Source organism: Populus alba, chromosome 1 (genome assembly GCF_005239225.2).
Source record: "Populus alba chromosome 1, ASM523922v2, whole genome shotgun sequence".
NCBI lineage: Eukaryota > Viridiplantae > Streptophyta > Magnoliopsida > Malpighiales > Salicaceae > Populus > Populus alba.
The window spans coordinates 17,906,088-17,920,057 of NC_133284.1; the positions used below are offsets into that span (position 1 = coordinate 17,906,088).

General features: G+C 33.4%; 1 protein-coding gene across 4 annotated transcripts; it reads right to left on the reverse strand.

Moving 5' to 3' along the window:
* Window positions 1-1,999: 1,999 nt before the first annotated feature.
* LOC118046241 (coatomer subunit beta'-2) lies at window positions 2,000-12,784 on the reverse strand. 4 transcript variants are annotated; one of them, XR_004687135.2, is made up of 26 exons: window positions 12,643-12,784; window positions 12,024-12,044; window positions 11,869-11,930; window positions 11,666-11,720; window positions 10,813-10,849; window positions 10,342-10,667; window positions 10,123-10,254; window positions 9,878-10,026; window positions 9,157-9,225; window positions 8,878-9,028; window positions 8,704-8,769; window positions 7,943-8,131; window positions 7,478-7,618; window positions 7,317-7,391; window positions 7,028-7,204; window positions 6,832-6,923; window positions 6,620-6,736; window positions 6,001-6,115; window positions 5,772-5,843; window positions 5,148-5,344; window positions 4,979-5,072; window positions 4,360-4,466; window positions 3,984-4,113; window positions 3,446-3,664; window positions 2,777-2,840; window positions 2,000-2,292 (listed from the first exon to the last, which is right to left on the reverse strand). XR_004687135.2 is itself a non-coding variant. In XM_035055062.2 (26 exons), exons 1-25 carry the CDS (start codon window positions 12,643-12,645, stop codon window positions 2,821-2,823), a joined length of 2,739 nt encoding a protein of 912 aa, XP_034910953.1. In that variant the 5' UTR covers window positions 12,646-12,784; the 3' UTR covers window positions 2,000-2,292; window positions 2,777-2,820. The 4 variants fall into 4 exon arrangements, 3 of the variants coding, with proteins under 3 accessions (XP_034910953.1, XP_034910954.1, XP_073264230.1); XM_035055062.2 differs by having other exon boundaries at window positions 3,523-3,664; XM_035055063.2 differs by lacking the exon at window positions 2,000-2,292 and having other exon boundaries at window positions 2,413-2,840; window positions 3,446-3,652.
* Window positions 12,785-13,970: the final 1,186 nt, after the last annotated feature.

A 13,970-nucleotide genomic window follows, 5' to 3' on the forward strand; every position in this document is an offset into this window, starting at 1 on the left:
ATTAACATATTAAAATAATATAAAAATATAAAAAAATTAATTTTAAACAAAAAAATTCAGATCTTAAACAAATAATATTTTGTTTGTAATGTCAAATGCCATTTTCATTATATCTGAAACTACCATAATTTTAGATTTATCAACAGAATTTTTTGTTCATATTTATAGTCCATCAGCAAAAATTTTCTAGACATGCTCATGGACAGAAAATAATTTGTTAAACAAAATTTTGTTGATGATTTGTGGTCTGTCAATAAATTCATCAGTAATAATCTATCAAAAAAATATTTTTATTGATGTTTATCAATAAATATTATAATATATTCAATTAAAAAAATTCACAACAATCTACTAATAAAAATATTCTATCAGTATATATTCATTTATATATGATAATTTTTTTTTGGTAGTGTGAAACATCATGTGAGTGTCGATTTTTATTTATTTAACATTCCCCTCATTAGATTTAAGATATCATATTAGTGTCGATTTTTTTTCTTTATTTAAATAACACATCAATAATAATATTTTTATATTAATCATTGATTTGAACAATTTTTTGTTTGATTTGAAACAACAGATCTTTCAAATAATTGTTTATTTAGAATGCAAATATTTAAAAACCATAATTGTATTGTCAAGCACTTCCATATCAAAAGTCACGTCCTTTTAATATACATTTTCTTAAAGTTTCTTTGAGTTTACACCGAAACAACTTTATATAATTGCTACTATTCTGTTCGTTGGATAAATTTTTTTTAATGTAAAAAATTATTAAAACCATGAATAATTTTTTTAACTTTGTTATTAAATTTAAATTATTAGGTCAATCTTAAAATTTATACAATCTAACTTGAATTCCAAACTAAATCTCATAAAAGTAAACTGATTGATTTTATAAATCAAAATATAATCTTGATAGCTAATAAAAACATGAATTAGTTTTTAATAAAACTCTGAGATAATAATTTTTTCCATAAAAAACATATTAGATTGATTTTAATCTTCAAACAAATCATACCATAGACTCCATTAAGTTTAATAATTTTTTTTAATAATGTTTTTTAATTATATGATAAAATATATAGTCACAAAATTATACATCAATCTAAAAATAAAAACTTATTAGAGACATTGATAACCCTAAAGAAAACAAAAAAGAAATAAATCTTATAGTTTTATTTTTTAATCAATTCAATATATATTAAAGGATAAAATAAAATAAAAACTATTAAAAATAATTAACAGATCAAAAACCAAAAAAATATATCAGTAAATAAACTCATCAAACCTATAAACTGCCCGTGAAAACCATGTTATGGACTTTAGTGAGATTATATATTTTTTTTCAAAATTATTTTTTATTTAAGATAAAAAAAAAAAAGTACAAAATAAAACATCAATCTAATAATAAAATGTTGTAAAAAATTAAACAATAAATAACATCATGAATACTTTAGTAATTTATCTTATTGTGTTTAATAAATTTCTTTATCAAAATATATTTATAATAAAGAAACACATATAAAATTTATACGAAATATAAAATTATTTGAATAAAAAAATATAAAAAAATACAAGATTACACATAAAAAATCTCAACTAGATAGATACAGTTCAAAAATCTCAACACACCACCCCAACCCGTCATATTTATTTTTTAGATTTTTTAACCCTGCAAAATCCACATCGTCTAACTTATGAGTTGAAACATATTGTATAATGCAAATAATACAGATAAACCAGATTCATAACACATTTCATTTGCGTCAAATATGATTTCGGGGACCTTAAACAGGTTTTAAGCCAAAAATCACAGTCGTGCATTTTACACAGCTACTGATAAAAAGTCGGATTTATCTACGCATTTCCACATCTATTCATTAGACGTAAGAATCATTACATGGAAGATCCTGGCAAGAATTATTGATTGAGGGCCAACAAACAAAAATCATGTTTCTTCAAGTATGTGTACATGGCGAATTACACACGTAAAAAATTCTCAAAACACAAAAAGAATACCATGGGGTTTCAAATAAATAATATGCGAGGCAAAAGGGAGTTGGATGAGAGCAACCTCTAATTCAACTTTGTACATTCACAATAAGAAACTTTAGGAATATGAGGGCCTCAAAGAATATGCTAAAACATCAACAATTATAAACGAAACTAGGAATCCTTTATACTAAATCTTCCATGACAAAATTCAATGCGCTATATGGCCACACCACCTGGAAAGCAACAACCGATCCCTACAATAACCTTTTTTTTTTCTAGCATCCAGCAAGAAACCTGAGTTCACCCAAGAAAATAAACAATGAAAGGGGAGGAAACCACCGTTTGAAGTAAATTTACTATCATTGAAAAATAGAGCCGATATCTTTTAAGTTACTCATTCTTCAAGCATGTAGCAAAGGTAAAAATTTACTGCATTTCATCGTCATTTAACTATAAACCAAATATCAACCATACTTCCAAGGCAATTTAAAAAAAATCACCACATTTGAAATGTTGTGAAAAATCATCATCAATCTTGGCAATGAGCAGGCCAAATTGACAGTGCACAATCAACATAAACGATGCTAAAGTGCCCTATCCAAAACATGTTCAATTGTGTAGTGTAGTGAGTCCAACTTTCTGCCAGATCCCACTCTTGTGGAGTTTCTTCAATATTTTCCACCAAACAACCACTCTGGTTGCATCCCGATGCTCTCTTCAAACTTGTTCATCTCTCTATACATACCTATCCATTATATCTAAAGCATGCTTTGCTCACCTTACGGGATTAATACAGCTGGACCGATTGACTTGAAAGAAGACCTAGTGATGTGGTGTAAGCACTGCAAACAAAATGGGTAAAGTAAGGACCAAGATGTCATATACCCACCCACTCAAATCACAAATGACTCCACTAAAAGGAAAACAACTTTTTCAAAAACCTCATCAAAATAAATTTGAAATTTTCCAAACGTCAAAGAGAAGAGCCAAAATGCAAGCACATATTGTAACAAAACTAGAACTAACAGCACATGGAAATTACAAGGAGTGGACAGCTAACATAAATTCAACACTTTTAAATCTAACAGCAATGGTTGGAAGTAGTCTAACCGATGTTTTTAAGTAGTAAATCAATTTAAGTTAGAAATTGGATTGGCCCTCAACTACCATATGTTAGATGCATGCTTGTTCAAAAATGAATACATGTAAAGAGTAATAACAGCTAGAACTTGCAAGACTAAGACCTGGTCATCGGTTAGAAAACTAGCACCACCTGAGCCTGACTAGACCTAAACTGTGTCAGATATTGATGAGCCAGACAGAAATAGTGCTAGCATAGCACATTGATAAAACAAAAACAAATATTTTTTACTAGTTGTGGTAGTGGTAGAAAAAATAACATGTGAGATTGGGAGTTAGAGATGGCACTTTAGAATCAATTAATCACCAGAGACAAAATTTGGATTTTCACACTGCCCCAACCAATTTGCTTTTAGGCTGACGGGGTTTCTTCATTATTCGTACCCCACTCTTCCTCAGGTTCGTTTCCATTAACAAGTACAGCACCATCTGTGGAATCTGCATCCACCACAACTGCTTCCTCTTGGCTCCCTTCTTCGCCATTCTGTTCCTCGGCATTATGTTCGTCTCCATTCTGTTCATCAGACTGTGATGAATATAGTTACATATCAGGATAAAAAGAAGTCAAAATCTGAAAACCATAATAGTTAACAATGCTTTATTGCACCCCTAATTTTAAGGAAAATCAGGAATTTATAAACTACTTGAACATCAAACTCCTTAAAAGTGAGCTTTTGTGTGGTTGAAGTAGGTTAAATGCATGCCATTGACCATTAGGATATAGATTTCTTGGCAGAGGAAATGCAAATGCACATCTCATAACATCATCATAACCTTAGCATAGATGGAATGAAGAAAGGCAGCTGAGCATGAAAAGGTGATTCAACACCCAATTGACAAAATACCTCATGATCAAAGTCTCCATTTTCAAGAGGTTCCTCCTCTTCTACTTGCATGTTTCTGAAAGCCTCCAAGAGGGTGATGTGAGGTTTATCAGCATGGTATTGGTAGTCCTCTGCAGGAGGATGCACGCCCCTAAAGGAGCAATAACAGAGCCATCAATAAACTAGTAATTCAAAAATTCATGTTAAAATTATGAGCTCCCTTGTAACTCGGGATATTGTCCCAAATTATCAATTCTAAGGAATTTGGAAAGAAAGATTCTTGTTCAGCTAAACTAATCAGTTATGCATTGCAACTAGTTAAGAAGAAACATTTCATTCAAAGACAATATCAGCCATGTGAATTCATGGTGTGCGCCTGTGTGCCCTACAAAAGTACCTTGTCCCTGCAGCTCTAGATTCAACAGATAAAGCAACTTGCCAATCATCAAACAAATTTGGATATTCTTCAGGATCAGCCAGAGATTCTGCAGCTTTTGGATTGACCTATAAAAAAACACAAACTAGGACTTACAAGACTCCTGAAATGCATGTTTAAAAAATTATCTAGGGACATGTTGGGGTTTTATATAAGAAAAAAAATAATTATTGTGGAAATCTTGAATAGAATAACAAGGAATATATATATGTATATATCAATAATAATAGAATAATTGACATCATTTTTTTAACTGGTGACTGGAGTTCTTTGTATAACAGCCTAGTGAGGTGGAGACTGGAGAAAGCATTTCTCAGGGAAAAGAAACATAATGAATTATAGCTTATCGCAAGCTATCTCAGGCAAGATTTACAATATAATGTTGCTTGAAGTTGAATAATTATCTCTTTTGAACTAATTTGCTTGAAGCTTTTTGATTATGTAAACCAATGGAAGCATTGCTCAACAAGTAAGAAACTAATTTCACATGCTTGGATACAGGTAGAAAAAGAGAAGGGGAAGTTCATACACACTTGCCAGGGACCCTAGATATTCTAAGTGAAACAAAAACACAAGATACCTTGTTCAGGTCTTTCCTCCAAATTGCAACAATCTCTGAAACCTTGCTGGGAAGATAAGATCGTGCCATCAAAGCAGCCTCAGGTATCCGATTGCTGCCAGAATAATGCTTCAGTATCTCAATTTGAAATAACCTCCATTCTAATCTTAAGTAGTCAAAAGAAAATTACCTTTCCACCAACAACTGGAGGCAGTCTTCAACTTTGCCCAGCATGAACAAACAAAGGAATGCAACATTTATCTTCCCCTGTTCTTTTGCCAAGGATCCAAGCTTTGATATCCCTTCAGCATCTCCTAAGGAAGAATACAGTAGCAGCAAACCACTCAAGTCTGTTGCATGCCTCATGCATTCCTCAGCCATTTCCAACTGCAGCACAGTAACTCAAAATAAGATATAATCAGAGCAAAACTGTAACCCAGAATGCTGCCTGAAATGAGACATGGAATCAACATACACAGCAAAAAAAAAACAACTAGATCTAAAATCCAACAAAAGCACTGGTTTGCTGTGTTATTTGCCCATTTATTCATGAAGGTTGTTAAATCAAACTATTTCATCTGACTGGCCCAACCTCAATCAAAAACAAAGTACAAAGACAATATTATTATTTCAAGCAGCTGTCTCCAAGACCAAATAATTTTTTTCTGGGTTAAGTGGGAGAATAATTCTTCATTCTGTTATCCATCTCATCATACAACGTACCCAGGATGGATAAGATAGTATGTATTAGTTTACTGCAGTGAAGGCCATAATTATATCTGGCAATTAAATGTCTGTTCAAGTAACGCGATACCTTTCCACTGGACATGGCCAACTCTCCCAACTGTTTCCACTTTGACTCACTCTGCACTTCACTGGCAATTTCCTGTAAAAGAAAGACATTAAGAGCAGACACAAAGTTGTCATTTCATCCAAAGGAGATGACAAATATCAAGAAGACAAGATTAAAACATGAAAAACAAAAAAAAAGCTTCCATGACTAATTGTGTAGTCCAACCAAAAGTAGAATCAATTGACCTCACCTTCGCAACCTCTAATCTACCAAGCTGAATAGCTAGCTCAAATCTGTAATCAGGGTCAGTAGCTACTTCTAGAGCATCTTCTATCATGCCTCGTGATTCCAAGAAACGAGCCACACTAGCAATCAAAGTTAATTGTCCATCAGAAAATAAACACTTCAACAGCCAAACTTCACAGTTTAACTAACAACAAGGAAAGCAAATGACAGAATTATGAAATTCTATGTAACATTTATAAAGGGAAAGGGAAAGTGAATAACCAAAACCCTGTAATCACATTTCAATCTCTTAACTTGGAAATTGCAAGAACATTCAAAACACAAACACAAGTTGTGTATACTGCTATGCTACTAAAAAAAATAGTCCACAAGGCATACCAACAAAAAATAAGAATATAATATAAATTACCATAAAATGAAGAAATTAAAGAGAATCTAATAGTAAAAACATGCTACTATTTCTATTTTGTAATAATTTGACAAGCATGCAGCAATGTTGATGTTGAACACCCAAAAATACACAGTATTTCCCAGCAGCCAATTGTAAAATCACTCATTTTGCAAAGGACAAATGTAAATATCCATTTGCCAAAAATCTAAGAACTAGTAAACAGGATGAATACCTATTATGGTGTTCTTTAGGAATTGAAGGTAAAACTTCACTGGCCCTCTCCAGATCTCCCCGCATCACCAGAGTCTTGTACTCAATTAAGCTAAGGAGCAAAGTGTACCCCATGACACTGCGTGAAAACCAAAGAAGAAAACAGAAAAAAAAGGTTAAAAGAAAAATAATTAGATCATGTAACTTCCAAAAACTGATGAAAAAAACACCTACTTGAATTCTTTGTCTATCAAATACACCCGACTTTGACTAGCAAGGTACCCCAGTAAGTACATGGGACGGTCCAGATGATACATAGTGGTTACCTAAAACAATTGGGTTAGCTATCAATACAGCAACATCAAATATGCGGAAACAAGTTGTATCTGGATTTAGGAAATTCTGTGGCAAGCACATGGATGCAAAGTACCTCGCCTCCAACACAATAATTAAGCCTCCAAGAGGAGTTGTTATATATAAAACAATCCCCAACCCATAAGCCAGTTCTGACACGTTCATTGGTCTCATGAAGAAGCTCAAATGCATCCTCAATACCTTGTTCATCCACAGGTTTTCCATTATCTAAATAAGATGAAACTATCTCACGCTGCAAAATTAAACAAACATCATTTAAAATAAATGTATGCAATATGAAGGCAGCAAGTGAATGTACAGACAATTCAAGAAATCCCAGAGGATAATCTAATAAGGAGCCTTACATTGTATTTGAGGATGTAGAACGACGCATCACTTGCAATAGCCACTAAATCTCCACTGTCAGCCCAAAAGAGATTCTGATATATTCAAGATCAAGCATTAATAATTACACAAGGAACATGGTATAAAAAACCCATAATATTGGAGAAACATCTGGTCTTACTTTCACAGTAACATCAATTCTCCTAATCAACCTGCATTCAGCCCAGTCATAGAAACAAATGAAATCATTTGAGCACATAGCCAAAAGGGTTCCTCCGTGAATACGCTCAGCTGAAAAGGTTGGCCGGATGCTCTTCTTTTCCTGAAAGAATTTACCATCATTTGACTCCATACTTCATATAATAGTAAAGAATTTATATAACAGCTAGATTGATGAGTTTTGGGAATAAAAAACAATTCTGTAAGCCCCCAGGAAATATAAGCCTGAGCATGATTAGACAAATCACAAGATGAACCGGGAGAGCATTATTTGTGGCTCTTGAGATAAGTGTTCAACAATTTTCCTCAAAGAAGCTTGGCATTACATTTCTTGTCTCTACAAGCCAGCTTGTCAAAAATCTTCCATTTCTCCAGAACAAAACAATAATTTACGAGAAAGGATGAAATAAGCTAAGAGTGTACAAACCTGGAAATTTTTACTGAAAATCTTAATCTTTGATGTACTTTCTCTAACAGCATATTCACCATCAGCAGACCAAACGAATTCAAGTGCAGAACCAAATGATCTGTTTCTCCATGCTAAAGCTGTATATATGATGTACTCACCATCTCCGCAGACAACAACAAACCTCCCATTGGGATTGTGCTTTAAGGTCTGTAAAATAAGTGTGGAAGAAAAACTAAGTCACCCATGTACACAAATGTACATTTCAAGATAGATTATAAAAATAAAAAAATCAGCACATGTTTTTCCTAGCTTACTCTCAACACCATTAATGATATGTCTATGCATGTTACAAGTTTCCCTTCCACCTTGAAAAACTAGTTCATGATGCCATGCATATACATGTGACAAGGAATACTCCCACAAAAAAATGGAAAAAAAGAAATGATGCAAGGGACCGGAAAAAAAACAGTAATTTGTCTATCAAGCATCTAAATTGAGTTTAGGAGACATTTTGCAGACTTTATGTCCTACCAGGAAAAAATGGCCATCTGCTCTGGGCTTCTACATCAATTGAATTTTCTTAAACCAACAAATAACTCTTAGAAAGGATGTTAAAAACAGCCTAAAATATGTTACATTAACCCCACTGAGATGCATGAAGAAATTTATGTAGCTTTAAACAATGCAGCCTTACTTAATATGATGGAACCTTAGGTGCAGGTGAGGGACAAACAGAAACATAAAAAATCATGGAATGAGCAAAAAAGTTGCAAACTCACTTGGGGGTAAAGATCACATGTTCCCAACTCCTTAACAGCCAAAGGCAATCTTTCACCATCAGTGACCTAAAGCATGGATAACAAAAGGGTGATGTTATGCCAAGCAAAAGAACCTTTTCACATTAAGATTGTATGTTAAGTAGCAATTATGAGGTGGTCTAACTGAACCCATACCTCAAAATCTGCCCCCACACTCTTAATGTTCACAGTTTGAATTTCATTGTGCTTGGCCCATATAATCTTTCCACTATTGTCCATGCTAGCTACAGGTTCTTCTCGACCAATCTTGACCATAATGGTTCCTTCATCATACCCAATCACAATACTGCACAAAGAAATTGATAAACATTCTGCTTTTACTCATCATCGACAAAAACTCATTTTCAAAAGATGTTCAACTATTCCCCAAATGGTGGAAGGGTTTATCATCAACAAACTAATCAAGACACATACCGGCGTGAACCTTTCATGTATCCAACAGCCCAAACTCTTTCTAGGCCATAATTCAACGTGTTCTCAAGCCTGTAGGAAATGAAACATGAATTAGAAGTCTGAAACATTAAGACAAACAGAAATCTATCCTTGTAAAGTACAAAGATTCAGATACTTTCAATATATATGCAATGTTATAGGTTTACAACAAAGAAAAATAAAGAGAAACAGGATGAAACTATTCAACTTGAGCTTTCTAGATTTTGCATCGATTCTAACCCCAAAGAATTTAACAACTCAAAGAATCAGCCTAATTCAGATCATACTGCGCTGTGCATTCACCAATAAAGAAAAATCTTCAATTTAATATCAAATTATGGCTGCAAATATGCAGAAATTCATGACAATTCACATGCCAATAAAATTAAAATCCTGAAGCTAATTGACTAAACAGGTGCATAATGAATATTTTTCAGGTGTACGAGACTCTAGGAAGCCCATGATACCTACACAAACTGCCCATAATCTCAGATTGAGAGGTATATAAAAATTGAAAAAAAAAAATATCGAAGGAAGTCGCCTGCCAAATGTTCTTGCAAAGGTGCTGAAAAAACATCTCTAAGAGATGTTTTACTTCAATCAGAATGTATATGTTCCAGTTACCATGTCAAGCAGATAATTAAGTGCACATAAAAGCTATCACAGACATGACAAAATTATGTTTATACACAGAAAGAATTACCTGTAAGTTGTTGAATGCCATAAACGAACAGTCCCATCCTCAGAGCCTGTAATTATTATTGGAAGTTCAGGATGGAAACATACAGCAGAGACATTGTGTGTATGGCCTTCCAAAGTCTGGACGCAACTTTTAGTTTGATAGTCCCATACCTGCTTGAAAAAATGGTCCGTTAAGATTCAAAATCAAGATAAATATGTTACTTGAGCATGACAAAAAAAGATTAAATAAATATATGAAGGACAGACCTTCGCAGTGTGATCATCAGAACCAGTTATTAGATATGGTTTATCTCCACCAGTAAAGTAATCAACACAATTTACTCCTTTCTGGTGGGCATCCAGAGTGAAATTTGGGTCGGGAGAGCCAAGATTCCATATCTAAAACAAAGAAATATCAACTAACTGAACCAAGTGGGGCACATAATGCATTTACAAAAAGTTAGCAGCAGAGAACACCCCTTATACCTTTATGGTGCGATCAAGGGATGCGCTTGCGAAAGTGTTGGTGTCTTTTGGATTAAAAGTAACCTGCATCACATAATGAGAATGCCCCTCAAATATCTGAGTACAGGCCCAACCCTTCTCCCAATCCCAAAGTTTTATAAGCATGTCATCAGATGATGACAACACATATGGAAGGGTAGGATGGACAGCCACACATCTAATGTAATCTGTATGGGCCTCTAAAACTTTTATCTTATCCATTGTGTTGTAGTTGTACACACGAATATACATGTCATCGGCCCCAGCAACAACCCACTGCTTTCGTGCTATAAACTTGGCTGACCTAACTGCAGAAACATAATGTAAATCTCAGAAGATATGATGATTACAAAGAAGAAAAAAGCTCACTTCACATCATATGCAAATAAAGAGATGGTTTATTAGAGAATTTTTTACAATGGCTTCTTAAATAAAGCGAATATTATAATGTACCTGGTAATTCAGTGACCTCAAAAGACTTTGCCATGGTCTGGAGGAGATCAAGGAGAGTTAGATGAAAAGGGAAAAAATAAGAACTTCAAGAAAATAATCAATTGTAAGAAAATTTCAAGCTCAAAAAAAACAAAAAGAAACTTTTGGCTGCTGATTTGTGACTGTAGCAAAACAAAAATACATTTCAAGACAAGCTTCTCACAAGATAGTCAGCAGCTAAGTTTATTTCTCAAGCTTACTTGGTCTACAGAAATGGAAAAATAAATTGTAAGGCTCCCCATTGATATGGTGTGATGTGTTGCTTGCTCTCTCAGTTCATGTTCCATGATCAATTAGCTGAGGGGGCAAACAACTCATACCATATTGCAGCTTTTCCTACCCCTAATAGTATAGTACTTCATCGTTGTTCCCAGCTGATGAAAAAAAAATCAACCAGCTTCACAAGTTAAGAGAAAGTATTACAAGGTACGGTCCCAATCACATGTAACTGGTTCAGTTTTTCCATAAGTGAATTACCCTCATGCCCTAACTTGTAACAGAAAGCAACTCAGGTGGAAAACCAGGATTGTGTTTTCTTTGTAGTTTTTTCTCTAAAATAAGAACAGAAGATGATTGAGAATTATCAGCACTCTCATAAGAAACAATGATCTTGGGACCCCATACCTACTCAACGTTAACTAAAGTTACTAGCCATGTTGCTTCACTGATAAAACATATACATAATTTTTAGAAAATTATCATGATCATCAATAACAATCACCCTACTTCAAACGTTTTATTGTTAATGCTGAAAATTCCATGTGTAACTAAACCAGAATCGTGAAGAAAACCAAGTGTGGTTACATTCCCATACCTGTGACTGGTAGTTCCAGATACAGACAGTCCCTGAATACAAACTCACTAAAATCCTGCAGAAACCCAAATCACACGTTAATACAGAACATCAACTATAAAATTCATCAAGTTAAAATGCCACCATATCTACAACTTCTCTCTGCACTCAAATAACTAACAAATTAAGTGAAGAAAACACGCAAAAAGAAGAATATAATTTACCATGGTTCAGTTGGATGTAGATCGACTGACTTTACTCTCTCTGATCTTTGAGCAAGTTTCCTCTGATCCAAATATCAAAGCCAGAATATTACTCAGTCATTTTAGAGAAAAAACAAAAAACTCGTAGAATTGAAGCTGAAAATATATAAGAATACCTTGATTTCGAGTCTGAGAGGCTGTTAATACACAAACATATAAAAAAAGAAACATCAGTCCCGAAATTATATACCAGATCTCAAATTAATCCAGAAAAATAAAATCCGCATTAATCCAATTAGTTAACAATAAAATAAGAACAAATTCATAATCTCAAAACACATCAAGTCATAACCAAAATAATTTTTGGGTTATTCCTTCACTTTTTGAGCAATCGAACACACCTCGAAAACTCACATTACACAAGTATCTAAAAATTCAAATTCCCTAACACCAGATCTCAGTAAAACTCAAGACCTAAACACTCCGTTTGGTCACTAACAAATCAAAGCGAACATCAAGAACCTCGGATTCCAAGCAACCAAACAGAGCGCAACCGATCCCAGTGTAACGCATTTGATTAATTCAACAGAGAAAATGATTGAGTGGTGCGATTAGAAGCTAGCAATTTCTACAATTAGATGCTTAATTAGAAAATAGCACCAAATCAAAGCAGACTTCAACCAGATCTAATGCATACTCGAACTCGAAAGTGAAGGCTATAAAACGACAACACAAATTGGATGTGAATAGAAAAACCGAAATGGATCACGAAACGGTAATGGATCACGAACTCACCATTTTTGCAGATCGCGCGAGTTAGAGATCCAGGTGACCGGGTTCTAAATTCCGAGAGAGAGAGAGAGAGAGAAAGCGGGGTTTGGTTTTGTGTAAGCGAGTTTTAAGTGTGATAATATGCGAGAAAGAAATGGTGTGTAAATTAAGGGACAAAATTACGAAATCGCCACTGCAGGATGGGAGCTACAGTATGGAGGGGTGTATTTTAATGGTGATGATGTGGAGAATTGGACGCTGACGATTTTAAGAGAGGTGTCCCATCGTGTGTGGACTTAGACACCGTTTGGCATTGTGTTCCAAACAGTGTTTCATCAAATTTCAATTTTTTTTTTATTAAAATTGAGTGTGATTTGTACTTTTTAGATCGTTTTGATGTGCTGATGTCAAAAATAATTTTTAAAAAATAAAAAAATATCATTAGCATGTATTTCGGCACGAAAAGCTATTTGAAAAGCAACATTCACCACACTGCCAAACACACTCTTAGCAACGTGGAAGCAGGAGCGGATAGGATAGGTTTTGGTGACTGACCTGTAGGTCTTCTTATTTTAGTTGTTAGGGACTAGTTAGTTAGATGACTCGCGAGATATTGGTGATTAATTTTTTTTATATAAAAAATATCAAGAAAAGTTAAAATTTAAAAGTACTAAGTTTTTTTTGTAAAGTTATACTTAAGAGTCTTGGGTTTGACTATAATGTTTGGCCCAATAGTAATATTTATAATATTAATAATAACAATAAACTTACATTACCCAAGTTTAAGTGAGTTTGGTTGCAATACCAGACCCAATAATCTTGGATGTGAGTCTGGCTACAAGGTTATATCATAAAAGTGTGATAATTACATAGATTAAAAAAATTAAAATAAAAAACATAAAAAAAAAAAACCAACATGAAAAAAAAAACTAATAAAGAAAAAGAAAAAAAATATGAATTAACTGGATTAATCCGTCAAATATTGGATTCGTGTCGTGAAAGTTTGATAATTAAATAGAAAAAAAAATTGACAGATTAACCCAGAATTAACTAAGTTAACCTGTCAAACCTGGGATCCGTGTCATGAAAGTTTAATAACTAAATAGAAAAAAATTTAACATTAACAAACTAAAATAAATGAAAAAAAAATTAATTAAAAAGGAAAATAAACAAAAGATATCGGCCTTTTCACTGTGGACTGCACCATGCAGTTCACAGTCAAAGGCAAAAAAACAAAAAGAAAAGACAAGAAAAAAACTAATTGGTTTAAAAAAAAAAACCTATAGGAAGAAAAAAAAATAATGAAGAAAAAGAAAAAGAAATCTAAATTAATTGGGTAACCCATCAAACCT